Source organism: Aulonocara stuartgranti (genome assembly GCF_965226115.1).
Source record: "Aulonocara stuartgranti genome assembly, chromosome: 20".
NCBI classification, from domain to species: domain Eukaryota; kingdom Metazoa; phylum Chordata; class Actinopteri; order Cichliformes; family Cichlidae; genus Aulonocara; species Aulonocara stuartgranti.
In genome coordinates this window covers 36,668,816-36,687,458 of record NC_138956.1, presented here as the reverse complement: position 1 = coordinate 36,687,458, position 18,643 = coordinate 36,668,816, and the positions used below count along the sequence as shown (strand labels likewise).

Here is an 18,643-nt window from a genome sequence, read left to right as displayed (position 1 = left end):
TGTGCGAGTGTGTGTGTGCCTGTGTGCGCGCGTGCATGTGTGTGTGTGTGCGCGTGCGTGGTAGATGATTAAATCTTCATACTGTCCAAAAAACAACCATTTCCTGTCAGCACAAACACGCCACCATTGTTCCTACAGTGTGATGTAAGTTTGGGTCCCTGAACCAGCTTTACGTATTAAAGTATTACTGCAAATATTCACACGTCACTTAATTTAAAAGTCGATGTAAAGTCTGATTTCTTATTTGTTTCCTGGAGAAACAAATGGAAACATAAACTGAAGGTTCGGTGAACGTCTCATTCAGAGCTGAACATTTATAGTGGATGCAGCGGCTCTAGATAATGGTCAAGACAGAGAACCAAAAGAAAAATACAAAGCCACATCCTCATCTATGTTCAAAACATACAGGAAGAGAAACTATTAATAAAATGATAAAGAAACATTTATCTCAAAAGTTTGAGATTGGTTGCATCATTTATCTTGTAAGGACAGTTACACAGAAGAAGGGAGAAAAGAGGAAGGACGTATCAGCTTTCAAAATCAGAACTTCCTGACTGATCAAACACGGCAAAGCAAGCAAGGTGACAAGACAGTTCAGAGTGCTCTCTGTCAGTTTGATGACTTTTCTCCAGAACAATGAATTTCCAGCCTCTTCTGCTCTGCTGCGTCACATATGGTGAGATCTTTCATTCTTTAAGGGGCTTGTTTTAGGCACAAGGCCACATTTGATTGGTGAGACACTTGTTTTTATTCTTTCTTTTACTTTAGTCCAGTCTCTGTTCCATATGAGATCAAGATTCACAGTTTGTTTTTATCTTTTAAAGTTCAAAAGCTTTAAAATAGAGTAAAAACAAAGTGAGGACCGCTCCCTCTGTGCGTGTAGTGATGCGAGTTACTGCTATCAGGTGTCGCCTGTGCACGCTCCGTCTCCAGAAATCTTTCACACCTTCAGAAAATTGAAAAGAAGCACATAATGAAAGATTATTTTGTTTGCTTGCTACATACGTTTGTTAAAGCGAGCCCGCCGGTACGAGACGTGCGTCTGCTGTTTGCAGGTGTCTGTTTATAGAATAAGGAAATGACACAATTGACCTTGTTTTACAGCTCTCTCACCACACAGCCAGCACTCTGCACTGAACTAAAGACAAACTACAAACAATCTAAACTTGTCTCAGAGACGTTATCAAGCTTTATGTATTTTAGGACTAATAAAATTAACTAATCCGACAGCAGTAACTGTGAAAGGCTGAACGTTGCTCACTGTTGCTTCTGCTATCGTCACACGTTTCACTACCAGGTTACGTGTTTTGAGTATGCTTCTTCTCTTCCCAGCAGAGTTGTGTGGGCTCATCAGTGCACAGGTTATATCAGTTACAGGAACTGAAGGACAAGGCATCACAGTGCGATGCCACTTTTCTTTCTCTGGAAACAGGAAGTTCTTCTGTAAGGAAAATTGCAATCCAGACAATGTTCTTATTGAAACATCTGAGGAAAAAGCACAAAAAGGCAAATATAGCATTGAATATGAAGGTACAGTGCATTCTCCTGTCCTGTTTGTGACCATCAAGCCACTGACCATGTCTGACGCTGGGCGTTACAAGTGTGGTATGAGCATGTTCTTTGGGAATTCAGAACAGGAGGTTAAACTCATTGTTAAAGCTGGTGAGTTTTATTAGATTATTATTAACATTTACCAGAAATTGACTTGTTTTAGGATATTTGAAAAATGAAAAGTTCACCTCCGTTTAACAGACGACGTTTCACTGTTGTTCACAGCTCCGACTACCAGCTCACCCAGCTCCACACCTTCGACCACTCTGTCTCAAGGCAGCGAAGGTAAGACGTGAGTTTAAAGGTGCAGAGCTTAAACTGTGTGATGCCTCAAAAACAACATTTTGTGCTGAAAAGCATAAAAATCCCAAGAAAATGCAGATATGTTCAGCAAGTGACTGCATGACAAACTCAAAATTCACAATCAGTTAATAAAACTTAATACATTTCAAAATGGACCTAGTCTGTTTCTAACAGCGGGGTCTTATAGCTCTTTCTCCATTAATGCCATCTTTCTTCTGATTGGTGGCTCGTCACATCCCTTCTCATTTTCCTCAGCCTCGGTCTCTGACACACGCTCAGAGCACTTCCTGCCTCTGGTTGTATGTGTTCCTGTGGTCGTTTTGGTGTTGGCAGCCGTTCTGTTCCTGCGCTGCAAGAAGAAGACACAGAGGAAGGTTGATGGTGAGTGTTCTCCAACTGCATGTTTATCATTTCTTTACTATGAATTCAAATCAAGACTGTTGTTTGTCTCCGTTTCACAGGAGTAACCCTTGATTACAGAAACACAAAGGTACTGTTTATTTTTATTTATTGTTTTTACTGTCATTGTTGACCATGTGCACTATTTTTTTCTTGAACCTAATCAATGTCTAAACCCAGCAGGAAAGTCAGGAAAGCAAATCCCTCCAACCATCAGCTGACAGGCTCAGTGCAGTAACACAGATTGTTTTAGATACTTGGAATAAAATGCATCCAAACCTAAAAGAAATCTGTCTGAACCTCAGAGAGTGTGAGAATTTCATTTATTTGCATCTCCATCTATACAGAAATGTATTCAGATTACCCCAAAGCAGAATCAAAGAGGGGTTTATTAGAAATGACATCCTCAGCTCTAAGCATATGTGAATGTATCTGTTGCATGAAATGCAGAGTAAACAGAACCACAGCAAAGGGTAGTTTCACCATGAAACCTACAGAACAAAGAGAAAAGCCGAGCTGGCAGCTCACCGTGCTGCCCGCACATCATATCTCAGAGGGATGCCACGCCCGTGTAACTCACACATAGTTGTCACCACTAGATGGCAACACAAGCAGGATTATTTGAAGAGCTGGGCGGAGTTAAAGAAAACTTAAAGTTGTTAGGTGATGGCTCTGTGTCGACAGGGCTAGGACCCCAGATGCAGACTCCAGAGACAAACTTAAACCAAAACAGCTTTAATGCTGAACGCAAACATAACATAACTGGGAAAAACTCAAAATAAACTAACACCGGTGGACTGGCAAAACACACAGCAAAATAAACAGTAGATCACGACATGGACACAGAGAAACACAGGGCTTAAATACACAGAGGGAGCAATCAGGGAATGAATAACAGGAGGGAAACACAGCTGGGGCAAATCAGGCCTAACGAGACAAAGGAAGCACAACCAGACACATTAACATCAGACATGGACTTCCAAAGTAAAACAGGAAACATAACACAGACTCACAGGCAAGCACTAAAACAAAGGGAACAGAGACGTGGGACCAGGGCAGACAGACACTGACTGGACGTGGAAATACAGCAGACAGGGAAGACAGCAACAAAGGAACACAGACAGAAAACCAAAATGGTAAATGGCCTGTATTGATATAGCGCTTTTACTAGTCCCTAAGGACCCCAAAGCGCTTTACATATCCAGTCATCCACCCATTCACACACTGGTGATGGCAGCTACATGTAGCCACAGCCACCCTGGGGCGCACTGACAGAGGCGAGGCTGCCGGACACTGGCGCCACCGGGCCCTCTGACCACCACCAGTAGGCAACGGGTGAAGTGTCTTGCCCAAGGACACAACGACCGAGACTGTCCAAGCCGGGGCTCGAACCGGCAACCTTTCAATTACAAGGCGAACTCCTAACTCTTGAGCCACAATCGCCCCACACTAAAACTCTAACCAAACCCCACCCAGAGGACCTTAACTTAAGAAAAACCCGTAAAGCAAAGCTAGAATATAAAGAAATAACAAAATCAAATAACCAAAAACACAAAACACTGGGTCACCGACCCAGGAACCCTAACAAAAGTCTGTTTAAGTTTCATTTCAGTGGAAACATTCTCACCCAACAAACTTTTAAAACTGTTGTTTCTATTTTCAGATTGAACCTTATGAAAACTCCGTTTTTCACACACGTGAAGACGCCATCTACGAGAGCCTCGATCCAAACAGGAGTGACCAGGACACAACCTACTCGACACTCTTACACACTCACACGATTCACAAGGGGATTCAAGAGTGATTACAATTATCGGTGAAAAACGGATGTTTTCTAAAGTTTTATACCCACGTGTATGATCACACGTCTTATAAAAATAAATAAATAAATAGAAGCTACATGTAGGTCATGGGCGTCAACCTGAGTTTGTGTTTGGGACACATGAGGAAGTGATATTCCTAAATACAATTTGGTCCACAGAAATGATCCAACACCCTCGTAAGCGTCAGCGCACCTGTTGGCACATTATGAAGTAATAGTGAGTTTGTGATTGGCCTCCTGTAACAAACACACTGGTGTGTGTACCGTCTGTGAAATGCGACTCTTACCTCACACTGAAATCGTTCCTTCTCTTACTGTGATTTTTTTACGTTTACTATGTTTATTTTTATTTTACTACTTTGTCCAGATTCTAAGCTTTGTTTCATGTTTTGATATTTTGAGTAGTATTACGTTCATTTTTATTTGATTTTATTATTTTAGTCTTAAGTCACCTTGACAAGGCTTCACATGCCATCATTCATTACCCTGTATAATAAAAACTGTTGATTTAAAATCAAATTTCATTGACAGAAACAAACTGATTCTGAACTCGTCAGACAAAACAAATCAGCAAGTGACTCATATACAAGCAGGAAGGAGCGCACTGTCCTCAAAGACTAACACGCTCTTGTCTACGACGGTGTAAACGTGTAAGATGAAAAATGATTGAAAAATATCAAATATCAATGCTAAAATGTAAAAAAGCTTTAAAATGAAATTGCATTTAACTGAATATTAAGCTCAATGCTTTTTCTAGAGTATTTAATGTGGTATTAGTGTCTCATGGGGCGTCACAGAGGGGAACTCTAACACCCACCTCAGCTCAAACATGTGAAAAGTGCTTCCACATCCACCCAGCAGGTGTCACTGTTGACCAATAATTTCCTCCTGACTTGTTCAGCATTTGGTGTGCGTCTATTATACACGCTCTAAAACTACATCCTTTACTTTGTTATGAATTTTACAGCATTTATAATATTTACAGCTTCTACAAAATGTGGATTTCAGGTTTTATTGTGATGGATGTGACGTGTGACGTCCACACTGTGAAAGTGTTCGCTTGGTTCGACAGAATATGATTTTCTTCACTCCCTGCACACATTCAGGTCCTTTGATAGAAGCACAAAGCTGACTGTGATCCTTTATTATCATATTTGGAAAACGGACCAGAACAACTGGGCACAGAGACCCAAAGGGTCATTAACAATTTAACAAAAACAACCGCAGAGAATAAAAAGTGGAACAAACTGGAGTTGTTTTGTGTCTCTTTCATCGTGGTGTCTCATAGATGTATGTTTGATTTATATTTAACTGTAACTGAGGCTCCTAACAGTCACACAGAACATGGTGTTAATTAGGAAGCAATAAAGGCAAAGCAGCTAAAGTTAGGCTAGTCTTTTTAGTCACATCTTGATGATGTCACTGACTTCTATCTTCCTGCTTTTGTTTCACAAGAGAGACGATCTGACTGTGGACACGTCAAACACAAAGAGCTGTTCCCTAAATGGGCATTATTACCTCTGATAGGAGCCAAAATATCCAAAATGAGCATCACTCGGCCTGCTGATCAACATTTTTCATAATATATCCACAGACAGTATGAAGTACTGAGCACACTGATGCGGAGCTGCAGACTCTTACTACACAACCACACTGCAGTGACAAAGTGACAAAGGCTTTAACTTCTTGGTGGAAACTAAAAGAAATTCAAACGTGTCAGCAAAACTCTTTTACCTGTTTTTTCCTTAATCTTAGCAGCATTATTTCTTTAAGATTCATTACTAAAGTAAATACATTTCTGTCAGCTGATAAATTAAAACAAACAGATGTCCAAATATATCAAAGAAAGCAGGAAACACGTTTTATTTCTCATTTGCCTTTTTATTTTATTTGAACACTTTCACACCTCTCACTGCTAAGAATGTACTTTACAGCACTTTAAGAATGACATCCAATAATAGTCCAGTACATCATTTTCATGCATTCTCTGTTGAACACCTGCACAGCGTCCAGCACAACGACGGACCTGCAGCTCGCTCCTGCAGGATAAACAACACAATCTATAAAATTTATAAAATTTTAACAACAATATGAGACTCAACATTTAACATGTATCAACCGTCAACATGAATAAACTGTTTACAAAAGTTATAACTTTAAAAGGTTTTCTGAGAAAGCGATTTACAAATGATGATCAGAAGACGGGTGTTGTGTAACGTAACCATGACAGCACAGATCACACAGCAGCTAGTAGTAGTATTGTAATCATATTTTACTCAGTATCAGTAAATGTTTGAGTAAATATGTATTGTCCTTAAACAGTGATGTCACTTCCTTCCTGGCGCTGCTTCACACGTGAGGAGTTCATGAAGGACCAAAACCTTTCAGATCCATGAATCTTTACAGTTTTTAGTGTTTGTTTTTTATCATTTTGTAATCATTTGTTTTGAATGAACAACAATACGTTTGGATAGATAAGTAGGCATGTCATATATCATACAGGGATAAATGTTGCTTATCCAATTGTTGGTGGCAGGAATATTGTTCCTATCGAGGGTCCACGGGGTCAGAAGCAGCGTCCACCCTGAACTGGCTGCCAGTTTATCACAGAGCGCTCTCACACCTGCGACCAGTGTGGAGGACAGACACAGCAAACATGAGGCTGACGGGGGGGGGTCCAACCTAGAATCTGCTTCATGTTCAGTAGCAACACGGACAGAAAGAAATAATGAATGTGAAAGAAAACGTTCATGTTTTCCTTCCTTTATTTGTGATGTTTTCAGTTTCAATCCTCCATAAACGTCTTCTGGCCTGTTTTTCTCTTAAAATTACACTTATAGTCATTTTTTCTTGATGGAAAAGTCTTAGCATGAGCACAAATTTGCTATTCACAGAAAAATGTGTAATTAACAGCGATGTGACTGTGCACCTGGTTGAAGGACCAGGAGATCAAACCTGTGCTTGTTTTCAGACTGTCACAGCCGAGGCCAGAACAGGACGTTTCTGTTTCCTTTCGAGGCTCATGCGTCCTCACGTGTATCTCTAATGAGTTTGAAGTGACGTCAGAAAGTAAAGAGGATTGTTAGCTTCAGTATTCACTCATCTCTGTTCTTTCCTTTTCATGCTCGGAGGATTCCTCCTCTGAGGCCAAATGCTTCTGTTTTAAGTCTCTCCTCTTCTTATCCACCTTTGTTTATAATTCTTTAAGTTTCTCTCTTTCTGGTGTGTTCATGTTTTTAACTCCACAAAGAAAGAGCGTTGAGCTTCTAGGTCGACACTGTGTGTTTCCATGGTCTCCTTGTTGAGGTCACACAGTAGTGACAGACAGCAGAGGGTTGTAAATTTTCTTTCCATCCGGTGACCTCGAGCCGTGAGCCAGCAGCTCCTGGATGGTGATCCAGTTGTCGAGAATGCGACGATTCCTCCTCTTTGTGATTTTCTTCTGGCTCAGCTGCAGGATGTTGCTGCTGGGTGAGTTATGCTGCACATTAAACTGGAGGCTCTGGGATAAATGGGGCTCTTCAGCGCCCCCTGTTGATGACAAAAGATCCCTGAAAATAAAAAGACTGATCAGTGCCTTCACGAACTTCACGTAATGAAGTAAATGTGTCATTTTCCTTCTTTTTCTCTATTTTGTTTTTGTGTAAACACTTTTTTAAGCCACTTGTGTACTGCACGATTGAGTCCTGTGGCTCTCACCAGTAGGTGGGAGCTGTTAAAATAAAATAAAAAAAAACTCAACATGCAGACACCTCAAACTTCTTTCTTTTCATACAACTGCACACATGAAGTTACTGTTTGAAGGGAATCCTGAGGAACTCGTCGGAGGGTCGGAGCCACAGATACGACATTTCAGCGCATAACAAAGTTACGCAACATTTAAAGCTACATATAAAATCAAAAAGCTGCACTGCAGTGTAATATCAGTATGTGTGTAATAGTACAATATGAATTGTTCAGCGTGTTCATTACGTGTCCTCCTGTAATCTGCCGTCACTCATCAGTTGAGCACCGTGAGTTGGACCAATGAAGTCAGACCTGTGATTTAAAAACATTGATTTGCAGCACCAGTGTCTCTATAATTATTTTGCGTAACGGGTTATTTACTTTGAAGGTATGTGAGGTTTCCGCTCTTCTCTCCTGACCTCTGACCCTTTAAAGGTCTGTGCTGACAGGATTTCACAGGTGATCTCAAGGATCTCGGGTCTGTAATGGCTCACTGACCCACAAAGAATTCACCGTTTTAGTGTCTGTATTTACAGAAAACCACGATGGCCGTTTGACTGATGGATTGTTGGTCCGGATTAACGAGGATTTTCACACCAACTGTGCTGATGAATACAGAGGTGGGTAAACATGGCACACCACAACGTTTTAAACATTAGTCAAAAGTAAATGTGTCATTTCAACACCATCATTTCTTCCGACAGACGACAGTTGAAAAGACTTCTGACAGTGATGAACTTCATGCTCTGAGGATAAATGTGGCACCTTTTATGTTTGCATCTGTAATAATGATTGAACTTCTGGGGTGTCGTTGTAGATTTCGCCCCGTACCTGTCTCCTCTCATGTAGTCCAGGCGGCTCTGCATCATGAACTCTCTTCTTCTTCTGTACTCTCGAGCTCTCAGCAGCTGCTGCTTCCTCTCCTCTTTGCTCCAGTATCGACCCTGTGCAGAGGACAGAAACCAGTTTAAAGCTGGTTTAATGAGACTTTGTCATGTTTATTGGGCTCAGAAGCAAAATATAAGGGCTAAAGTACTTCTTTTTATGTAAACTAGGATTTAATGACAGTTGAAAATGATGTCACAGCATGTTTGTGGCGATGAATCGAGATTTGCTCGTCAGAAAACAAGTAACGGCACATACTGGACATACTTTTGGTTTGAATCTCAGCTCTTTTAGTCCAACGACATGTTGTCATTAATGTTTGCACACTCTACCTGTTTCATTTCACTGGCAGCGTCGTCGTCTGTCGTCATGCCGCTGCGTTCCTCGCGGATCTTCATGGCTCTGGCCTTCAGCAGACGATCTCTGACTGGCCGCTTGGCCACATAACGAGTCCCATCGCTGCGAATCTTTACCTGGACACGAAAAGAACACCTAGCATCTCATGTCAACGGAAGACCAGACATTTAAAGTTTCAGCTCTCTTTGAAATGTTTCTGTTGTTGCATGCTGCTGTTGGATCTCTTGCTTTTCTTCAGCCTTGAGTCTTTAAGCTGAATGTAGAAAGTTTATTTTCTATTGATTACGTAGCTCCAGTAGCTCAGTTGTCTTTAGCTGAAAATCATGTAAATCACTTGACATCATTTTCAGTGCTTTACAGTAGTGAACCATGTTAAACTGGGCCACAGGGTGGACTGTCCAGGGCTCTGTGGAGCCGGGGGGCGCTACTGCACTGGGCCCCGGTCTGATGGGCCTGGGCCCCCCTTCCCTGGCGGGTCGCGGAGGGTGGGAGTGCCTACTGGGGTCAGCGGGGGAGCTGGCCCCAGGGAGGGGTTACCTGCCCCTCCCTTCCTTCCCTCCCCATCTCCAGCTGCCTCCCTCTTCCCGCTCCTCCACAATCACCCACACATGCAGGGCCTTGGAGTGGGGGTATGTCACCAGGGTGCAGAGGAGGCTACCCCCCCCCCTGTCCCCTTCTGGCTGCCTCTGCCTCAATTTTATCCCACAACTTAGACATTCACATTATTCACACTCTCATTACACATACATATAGGATCTTGGGGGTGGGCACAATCACGGAGTCCAAATCACCATCTGGGTGTATACCTCACCCCTGACCTCGTTGCCCACCTCTCAATTTTAAATACACTTAGTCATTGAGGGCTAGCAGGAGGGACCATGCGCTTACCTGCTGCTCCTTGGCAGGTAGCTCCATGCCCTCCTGGGTTTTAATTGCACCTTAGAACACATATGCATCAACACTACAATGAGCGGGTGGAGGGAGGTTTGGAGTCTTCTCCCACCCCCATTCTCTGCGGCCTGCTGGAGCGGGGGGGCTAGTAGGGGGAGTTGGCCGTCCGACTGCGGTCTGGGGTGTGGGGCCTCCCTGCTGCTGCGGAGTCGGGGTGGTCTGCCTCTCCCCACCGCAGGGAAAAGGGTAACACCACCTGGGTCTGGGTGCAATTCCCCCCTCCAGGGGCAAGGGTACCTAGACCCGGTTTGTAGAGTACGCTTGGGGAGTGTGATTGTGTGTACAGCGTCTCTTTATGTCTGTCTCCACGTTGGTTGAGTGTGGAGTGAGTGCATATGAGAGCATGAGGGTGGGAATGGATGTTTGTGTCTGTGTGTGCCTGTATGTCTGTGTCTATATGTCAGGTTGGGTATCAGACGCCACCTCTCTGGGGACACCTCAGGCCCTCCAAGGTTTGGAGGCCTATCTCCACCCACCACCACTTCCCCTGCCGGTGGCGGACTCCCTCAGGTGTCGGTGTGTTGGTGGTCCTTTGTGTCTGGGGGTGGGCGTCCGGGTACACACCGGCTCACTCCTTGGCGGCCGCTTGTCGGGGCCTGGGGCCTGGGGCTCGCTCGGGCCCCTTTGGAGGTGGGGTGCCCCCGGCCTCTCGGCCTAGGGCTCGGTCACTCAGGCGCAGCTGGGGGCCGGCGGAGCTCACGGGCGCGTCACTGCAACCCCCCCTGGCTTCTGCTCCGCGGCTGCTGAGTGAGCCCTCATCTGGGACTCTCCTCAGCTCTTACTGGAACAGTGGCGCGGCTGCCCCTCTGTTGGTCTTCCATGGTCTCTTGTGTTCTGGGGGCCTCTGGATGTCTGGAGTTTTGATCTCCTCCATACCCGTTTCACACCCTGGAGGACGGGGCTGTGGCCCCCCCACACTCCCTAGCAGATCATTACATGGAGAAACCTTTGGAATGCAAGCATGCTGATCCACACAGGTATGCACACATGGGTATTCACAGACGCGGACTAAAGCTTTCTTGGCTGCTGCCTCAAAGCACACTGTGCGCTGTCTATCTTGCGTGCTGCACAATATCGTTTATTACTTAGTAAATACTGATATCTATGACTAGCTAGTTTATTGTGATGGTGCTTTGTTTTCTCTATTATTATGTTGCTCTTTGTTGTTTGCTGTCTCCTCTGTTTGTTTGTTTGTTTGTTTGTTTGTTTTTTCTCCATACAGGTGACCCAGGAGTTTTTTTTTTTTTTTTTTTTTGGCTCTCTTCCCCCCCCTTCTCACCGTCTCTTCTCCCCTTGGGGTTTCTTTCTTTCTCTCCCCCTCTCTCTCTCATTCATTCCCCCTGTCCTATTTATTAAAAAAAAAAAAAAAAAAAAAAAAATGACAAAGGATGAACTGAAGCTCTGCCATCACGTAATGTCGCATACTGCTGTTTCTGATGTCATTTATAAAAAAAAAAAAAAAAAAAAAAAACTGGGCCACAGAGGCTTCTGTATCATTTTGATGAACAACTAATTTCTTTTTTAGATTTTTTTGAATGTCCCGTCCAGCACTGTAGCAATCAAGTAGACCGTTACAGCTTTTGCTATACTGGTCCACTTGACTGACATATTTTATTTGACCTTTGTTATTATTGTTATTATTTATTTTTATTGTTTTCATTTGGACTTATTACAATTAGAACAGAGAAGACAGGGGGAGGAGAGGTTGGGAAGAGAGTTAACAGAAGGAGAGCAAAAGAAAAATAGAGCAGAAGAAGGATGGAGAGAGAACAGACACTGACAACCTGCTTGATCACCTGCTGAGAGGAAAAAAAGAAACCACCAAAAAGAATAAAAACGCAGCAGGGAAACAATTAATCTCTTTCCTGGTGATCATAATCAAAAACAACAATCTTGTAGTTGTTATTAAGGCCAGAGGGTTTTCTCAGACATCAAATGATATCCAGCCTTGTAGGAGAGGAACCTGTGATGAGTCCCTTGATATGCTGGACTGGTCATTTTGCAGCTACTCCACCAGTTTATTCTTTTCCCTTCAGTGTTATTGCACCGTTTACCTTCCACTCCATGCGCTGTGGAGACGCGTTTGGTGATGAGTGAGTCAGTCCAAGAGGTAAGGCCAGTCCTAACCGTGAGGCACCTGCACGGTGGTCCTCCAGGCCACAGGGGGCGCTGTTCACACTCCTGGGGCTTGCCGGCCCACTGCTGCCTGTGGCTACCCCCCTCTCCTCCCCGTCTGCCCTGCCGCTGTCTCTCACTCGGTCCAGGGGGTCCACCAGACCCTCGGAGGGCAGGGTCATGCAGCTCTGATAGCGCTCTAACGGTTTGCTGTGTCTGTGCTGCCTCCGGGTGAAATAGGGGCTCGACTCTGCACTTCCACCTTCAGGCCTGTAGGGGGCTCCACCTGCAGTCATAGAAGTGATGGAAATGATCATCAAAAACCAGAAAGAAGTTTTAGACGTTACCCACAAACATCAGTTTAAAGGAAAGTGTTCTTTAGCTCATATGCTTGTTTCTTCATTATAAACCTGTGGAAAGGCTCTTAACATGACCCCGATATGCTTACAGAGAAAGATTATACCTGCTCTGGAGCTCCGCCCTCCATCAGCCATACCCCTCCTAGAAGCTGACCCCGTTTCTCTGGTCAGAGATCTGATGAAGGCGAAATACATCAAAATATCCACTATTATTAAAACATATCACAAAGGTCAATATGCATATGGAAATAGAAAGAACGCTCATTGCAGCAAAACCAACACCTGAACTTTGAAGGCGTAGAGGGGGTGGAGCTTGAGCCATTTGCAAAGTTTCCATTGGAGGTTTCGTACTTCCTGTAGGTGCTCGGGGAGAAGGAGCAGCTGAGGTTTGAGTGACGCCGCTCTCTGTCTCGGTCCCTCCTGTGACATCGAGGCGTGAGGGGGGAGTTTAGAGGGGGGAGGCGCCTGAGGGGGAGGAGCGGAGGTGGAGAGGTCAGGCGTCTGCCTCCTTCATCTTCATCCTCCTGAAGAGGCGGGATCTGCTCGGTGCTGACCAATGGCGTGCTCCGGCAGCTTTCCCCTCCGGTGTTGTAGGCACTGGTGCTGTCTTTGTCATCCGATCGCTCGCGCTCCGGGAGTTCGTTGATGGCTGACAACTCGTGGTGATGAGGATCGTCATTATCCTCGTTATGCAAATCTATAAGTTCAGAAATAGAAATGAATGAACTGTTAAAAATCAAAACTGCTTTTCTTTGTCTAATGACACCAAAGTAAACTGGATACATAAATGATGGCTTGTTGTTTTATCACTATCACAGTTTTTTTCCTAGTATAATTCTGTGTCATAATTCACATGTTTCCTAAAGACGTCCGGATGTTATTTGTTTCCTACCCTGGTGCTGGTTGTTACCTCCTTCAGAGGGTCCTGGTCGGCCCGCTCCACCTGCCACCGTCTCCTCCTCCATCATCCAGGCTTTCAGACATCTCTCCCTGAGCTGCTGCATCTTTTGCGCTCGGAGAATGTTGCGACACTTAAACTCCAGGTGGCGCAGCTCCTCCTCGATCAACGCCAACTCGTGCTCACTTGGCATCTCTTTGCTGTTCACGTCCACTACCGATTCAGAAGCTGTGCCTTCAGCTTCCTCTGCTGCCTCGTCCCCCTCCTCTCGGCCTTTAACTTCTGCTTCAGTGGTTTCCTTTTCCAGCTCTCTCCGGCGTCTTTCCAAATGTCTCTCATACTGATATTTGATCTCTAACAGCTCTTGGTAACGCTGGCACTCTTCCTCCGTCAGGCCCGGCATCATCATGGTCATTGTCAGAGGCTGGTGATGGTGGTGGTAATGCTGCAGGTTGGACATGAGGTGTAACATCAGATAGAGCTCATTAACTATGATGGTGCGTAACCACAAATACATGTATTGACAATCGGCTTTTTTATTGACGATAAATATGAATAATGATTTCATATTTTCTGAGGATACCCAAAATACAAAGTCTGGGTTTGGGTCCTTTCAGTGCAAAATAATCTACCAGAAACATTTATTAGTATGGTTTTAAATACTAAATCAATGGTGTATCCAATGACAGATCTCAGGAAATGTTGCTGAGATGTGTTGCGTGTAGTTGCTGCTTCACAACTCTGGTCTGTGCTTAAATGTCAGAGAAATGCTTCAGATGTTTCTGATAGAATTTCCTTCATAGCTGCATTATGGTTGGTAACACAGTACCATTATATCTGACAAGCACTGGTAGGTGTTTGCTTTTGCATTCCCATTTCAGTGGAAGTGTTGGTCCCATGGCTTGTTGCTATGAAACAACTCAAGAGTACCACTTCAGATAACAGCTTTGAGGGTTTCCTGGTGCAGCGTCACAGCTGAGCATGCAGTACATCCCACAGAGAGTCTGCCTGCATTATTAGGGACATCTTAAAGAAACGTTTTATTATTCTGTAGTTTTTATAAATCTGTTTTCTTCCGCTTATACAACTCGGGGCCCAGCTACCATAGAGTGAGAGCAAATCCTGGACAGGTTACCAGTCTGTCACAGAGTAGTCGGCCATTCACACTCACATGTTACACACATTCTTGACGCATACAGTCAGTTTAAAATGAAACTAGTTAACCTAAACCCCAAAATGACTTTGCACTGTTGGAAACAACACACAGACTGGATTTGAACCCAGGACGTCCTTGCTGTAAGGCAAAAGTAGTAACTGCTGTACCTCCATGCTGCTCATTTCATAATGCACCATAGAAATCCCAAAGCCAACAGTGCAGGAGTCCATCAGAGTACTCTGATCCATGTCAGTGGTACTCAGTTTCAAGCCCATTGTTTCCTGCAGAAGTATTTTACAAACACCTCACAAATGATCGTGGTCTCCAGGGTAAGACAAACCGTCTGTGGCTGCACAGTTGTGCTGATGTATGTGACTGTTTTCAGACAAAGTGGATAGTACCAGGGTTAGAGCTTTTTATTTATTGACAATAAGTCAACAACATGATCACCTAATAGGATTTGAACTTAGTATACCTTATGGTGGTGATGGTGGTGAGGACTGTACGCTGCTGCTGCTGTTCCTCCTCCAGCTCCCCAGTCCAGACCTGGGAGAGAGTCAGAGCTGAGCTGGAGATCGCGCAGGTGGAGGAAAGGAGGGGTGACGTCTCCTCGACCATGCCCAGGGCTGGGACCGAGGCCAGGACTTGGTCTAGGACTTGGCCTGGGTACAGAAATATGAGCAGAAAAACACTTAAAGTCAAATTGTAGCTTGTGAGTTTGTCATTTTTTTCTTAATAATTTGAATAAACTTTCTTTCTCTGGTACCTGGGGCTGGGTCCAGGTCTGAACTTCCTGGTGCTGCCTGGTGTGTTGGTGGTGTTGGTGTTACAGGCACTGGTCTGATCACCCAGCAGGTCATGTTCAGATGTATCCTCATAGCGGGTGCTGTCATCTGTCCGACCCACCCCGCTGTCCAGCTCCTGGCTGTTGGACAGCAGAGGTGCCAAGTTTAGCAGAGGAGGGAGGGGGACCGGTGGCTCTTTGTCGTCCTTCTCTCCTCGCTCGCCGTCCTCTCCTTCATCCTCTTCATCTTCCACCTCACCGTCTCTGCCTCCCCCTGCTCCTCCTAAAGGAAAGGATGACCTGCCTTCTCCTCCTTGGTGGAGGCGGTAGTAGCCAGTATTATGAGAGGAGTTGAGAGAGCATGAAATGTGTGGGTTTGAAGGAAAGTCTGCTCCCTCTAGAGTCAGTTCCATGTCCTCCTCTGGATCGATGGGGTTTTCATTCTGGAAGCAAAGAGACACAAGCCAGTCCAGGTGAAAATGAACTAAAGAGGTCAAGAGCCATGCTGCAGCGAGACAAATCCTTTTGTAACAGTTTCTCAGGTTAGGCAACGATTTTCAGCACAGAGTGTTAGCTCGGTGTGCAGACTGTAGCTGAGGGTTAACAGGAGCTGCACAGCGTCACACATCACTGAGTACAGAGAGCTAAAAGTTACATTTCCCCACTAGTGTCAGTACAACAGAGTAGAAACGTGCTGCCAGCTCCATTCTTGGGTTATAATGGGAGTATTCTGTGGGAGCTGCTGTAACAGGTTTGTTGTTGACAAGAAAAATGAATTCATGTGACTTTAATGTGCTTTATTGACGCTGCAGATTTCTTATTAGAGAGCTCATGCATCAGTGTTTCCTTATGAAATTGATTTTTTGACTTTGACTAATGTCAACATTGTACTGTCATCTGTTAAAATCTGCACACAGTACTGATTTGTTGAGTGTGTGTGCGTGCGTGCGTGCGTGTGTGTGTGTGTGTGTGTGTGTGTGTGTGTGTGTGTGTGTTTAAACCCTCACGCTTTCAGTAGCTTGGTTGTTTTTTCACTGTCTACATAAATTCACATTGTTAGCTAAAAACTATTAAATGAACACTGAAATGTGTTGTGGCCCAGCGACTTACTCAAAACCCACAGAAACCAGCTGGTTAGGAAGGCCACCTGAAGATGGTAAATATTTATAATGAGAGATATTTCAGAGCTCCTTCCATCCATCCATCCATCTTCATCCGCTTTGTCCGGGGCCGGGTCGCGGGGGCAGCAGCCTAAGCAAAGAGGCCCAGACCTTCCTCTCCCCAGCCACCTCCTCCAGCTTATCCGGGGGAATACCAAGGCGTTCCCAGGCCAGCCGAGAGATATAATCTCGCCAGCATGTCCTGGGTCTGCCCCGGGGCCTCCTCCCGGTGGGACATGCCTGCATTTCAGAGCTCCTAAAGTCTAAAAATGTATTTTATGTGATTGGACTGAAGAGGGTCTAATCCACTATGAGCCTTTATTTACAAGAGCTTGGACTTTTTGTGAGCATCTTGACAGAAGGAATATTTCACCTTCATTTTCCTCTGTTGATCCATTTCTTCCCTTTTCAGCTCTGAAACCCACTTTTTTCCCCTCCTGTTGCATTTTACTAGTTTTTATAGGGATTTTCTTTGTTTTTATCATTTATTTTTATCTTTTTATTGATTTATTTTTTATTCATTTTAAGAGGTGTGTTCATCTACTATTCTTTGTTTTATACAGTCATTATAAAAAGCTTTCATATTTGCACTGATGCCTGCGGCATGTGACAGAGGCAAGAGGTAAATAGCTCCTCATCTGCAGGAATGTGATGGTCAGTAACTGTAGTGCTGACGGCAGCATCCAGATGTTTTATTCTGATTAGACAGATGGGTGTCAGAACTAAAGCAGCCATAGTTTGTCCATTGAATAAAAGAAAATATTGCTTAGAATTTTCCAGAAAGATGAATCTTGTGTTTTGATCGTCTCTTTTCTTTGTCATATAAACTGGAGTCGGCTGTTATCAGTGGCTTTCTTAAACCTCACTCTGAACTTCCAACACTTTGAGCTTTTAGGTTTGTTGGACATGTGATCGTTTGTGCTGACAGCGTGTTGCTGTTTATTCCACAGTAGGAAGTGCGAAACAGGATGTTTGTGGATTCGAATGCTTTTATTGTTACGTATGCTTTTTACATGATTTTACACACGAGTTACATGATGGTGGAATGAACTGCTGCATGCATGATATATGCAAAACATAAACGAAGACATGCAGATGTCATAAATGTGTGTGTTGGTAACTGAGTGACGGCTCACTCATCTGGTTGATGTGAGTACACACACACACACTCTGTGAACATCATCCATAAGTATGTATGTGCAGGTGTGTTTGAGCTGACATGTGTGAATATGGTGGGCTGCCGTCCTTCCTCTGTCAGCAGATATGGACACACTGTGGGACCTGCTGTCATCCCAGAGACATTTATCATGGCAGTGTGTGTGTGTGTGTGTGTGTGTGTGTGTGTGTGTGTGTGTGTGTGTGTGTGTGTGTGTGTGTGTGTGTGTGTGTGTGGGGTGTTCACTGCTCGTAGACTTAAATTACACCTTTCTTGGCTGCTACTTCAAAGCACATTGTGCGCTGATGGGCACGACAGTAGAAAACGTTAAAGGCAGGCTGTAAGCTCCCATCCAATCAGAAGGTACGGGGAATTCACTGTGCAGTATCACATATGAGGCTGTGGAGTTTGGGGGTTTCCCATGAAGAGGAAATCTAAATCAGCATTAAGGATTCAACAATGATAAGCAGACAGTAGCTTCAGTGTGAGGTTTTCATTAGTTAGCACTCCGTAAAGCATGAAGAACCACACACACGTGAAACGGATCAGCCACAGACTCCATGTGCTTAAAGCTCCTGCAGACGGCCCAACCTCACGGTAGCCTAACAGTGGTTGGTAAAGTAGTGACGGCAGCCTGGGCATCAATACGCCATCAAGCAGGTCGTTTTAAGCTCCGAGTTTGTAGGTGACGTGTTTGTGTTTTTTCTATTTATATCATTTTCATTTGACAGCTTTTCAGATTGCAGTGTCCTTCTCATTTCCTTTGTTGGTCTGCTCTTGTCCTGTAGTTCCTGTTTGTCCTGTTTTTTGATTCCCCTACTGCGAGTCCCGTTTTCACTTAAAGCACGAAGCTGTCCTCGCTCGTCTTCTCTGGGATCCTTCTTCCTGTTTTCACATTTCAAAACTTGACATCAGGCTTTCACACCTTCTTCTTTCTCCTTCCTGCATCATGTTGGCAGCAGGAGCTGACTGTTTGTTATTTAAGTCTATATTCACTCTGTAACAGATTACAAACAACGTC

The 18,643-nt window shown here is 44.3% G+C and overlaps 2 protein-coding genes across 4 annotated transcripts in view; one reads left to right on the top strand and one right to left on the bottom strand.

Moving 5' to 3' along the window:
- The first annotated feature begins 532 nt into the window (after positions 1-532).
- Positions 533-5,293, top strand: LOC309698010 (CMRF35-like molecule 8). 2 transcript variants are annotated; one of them, XM_082520284.1, is made up of 6 exons: positions 533-676; positions 1,336-1,662; positions 1,777-1,836; positions 2,110-2,235; positions 2,316-2,344; positions 3,917-5,293. In XM_082520284.1, the coding sequence occupies exons 1-6, from the start codon at positions 637-639 to the stop codon at positions 4,055-4,057; spliced, it is 723 nt and encodes a 240-aa protein (XP_082376410.1). In that variant the 5' UTR covers positions 533-636; the 3' UTR covers positions 4,058-5,293. The 2 variants fall into 2 exon arrangements, with proteins under 2 accessions (XP_082376410.1, XP_082376409.1); XM_082520283.1 differs by having other exon boundaries at positions 1,333-1,662.
- A 1,227-nt stretch (positions 5,294-6,520) lies between these two features.
- The window catches only part of LOC309697015 (PDZ domain-containing protein 4-like), a 46,566-nt gene continuing 34,443 nt past the window's right edge, over positions 6,521-18,643 (bottom strand). The window contains exons 9-17 of one of the 2 annotated variants that reach the window (XM_082518623.1): positions 15,289-15,749; positions 14,998-15,184; positions 13,361-13,811; positions 12,751-13,165; positions 12,573-12,643; positions 12,049-12,395; positions 9,019-9,159; positions 8,633-8,745; positions 6,521-7,626 (exon numbers count right to left, since the gene is read on the bottom strand). In XM_082518623.1, coding sequence (XP_082374749.1) covers positions 7,383-7,626; positions 8,633-8,745; positions 9,019-9,159; positions 12,049-12,395; positions 12,573-12,643; positions 12,751-13,165; positions 13,361-13,811; positions 14,998-15,184; positions 15,289-15,749 — 2,430 coding nt within the window. In that variant the 3' untranslated portion in view covers positions 6,521-7,382. The remainder of the gene's footprint in view (positions 7,627-8,632; positions 8,746-9,018; positions 9,160-12,048; positions 12,396-12,572; positions 12,644-12,750; positions 13,166-13,360; positions 13,812-14,997; positions 15,185-15,288; positions 15,750-18,643) is intronic. The other variant, XM_082518624.1, reaches the window with a different exon arrangement.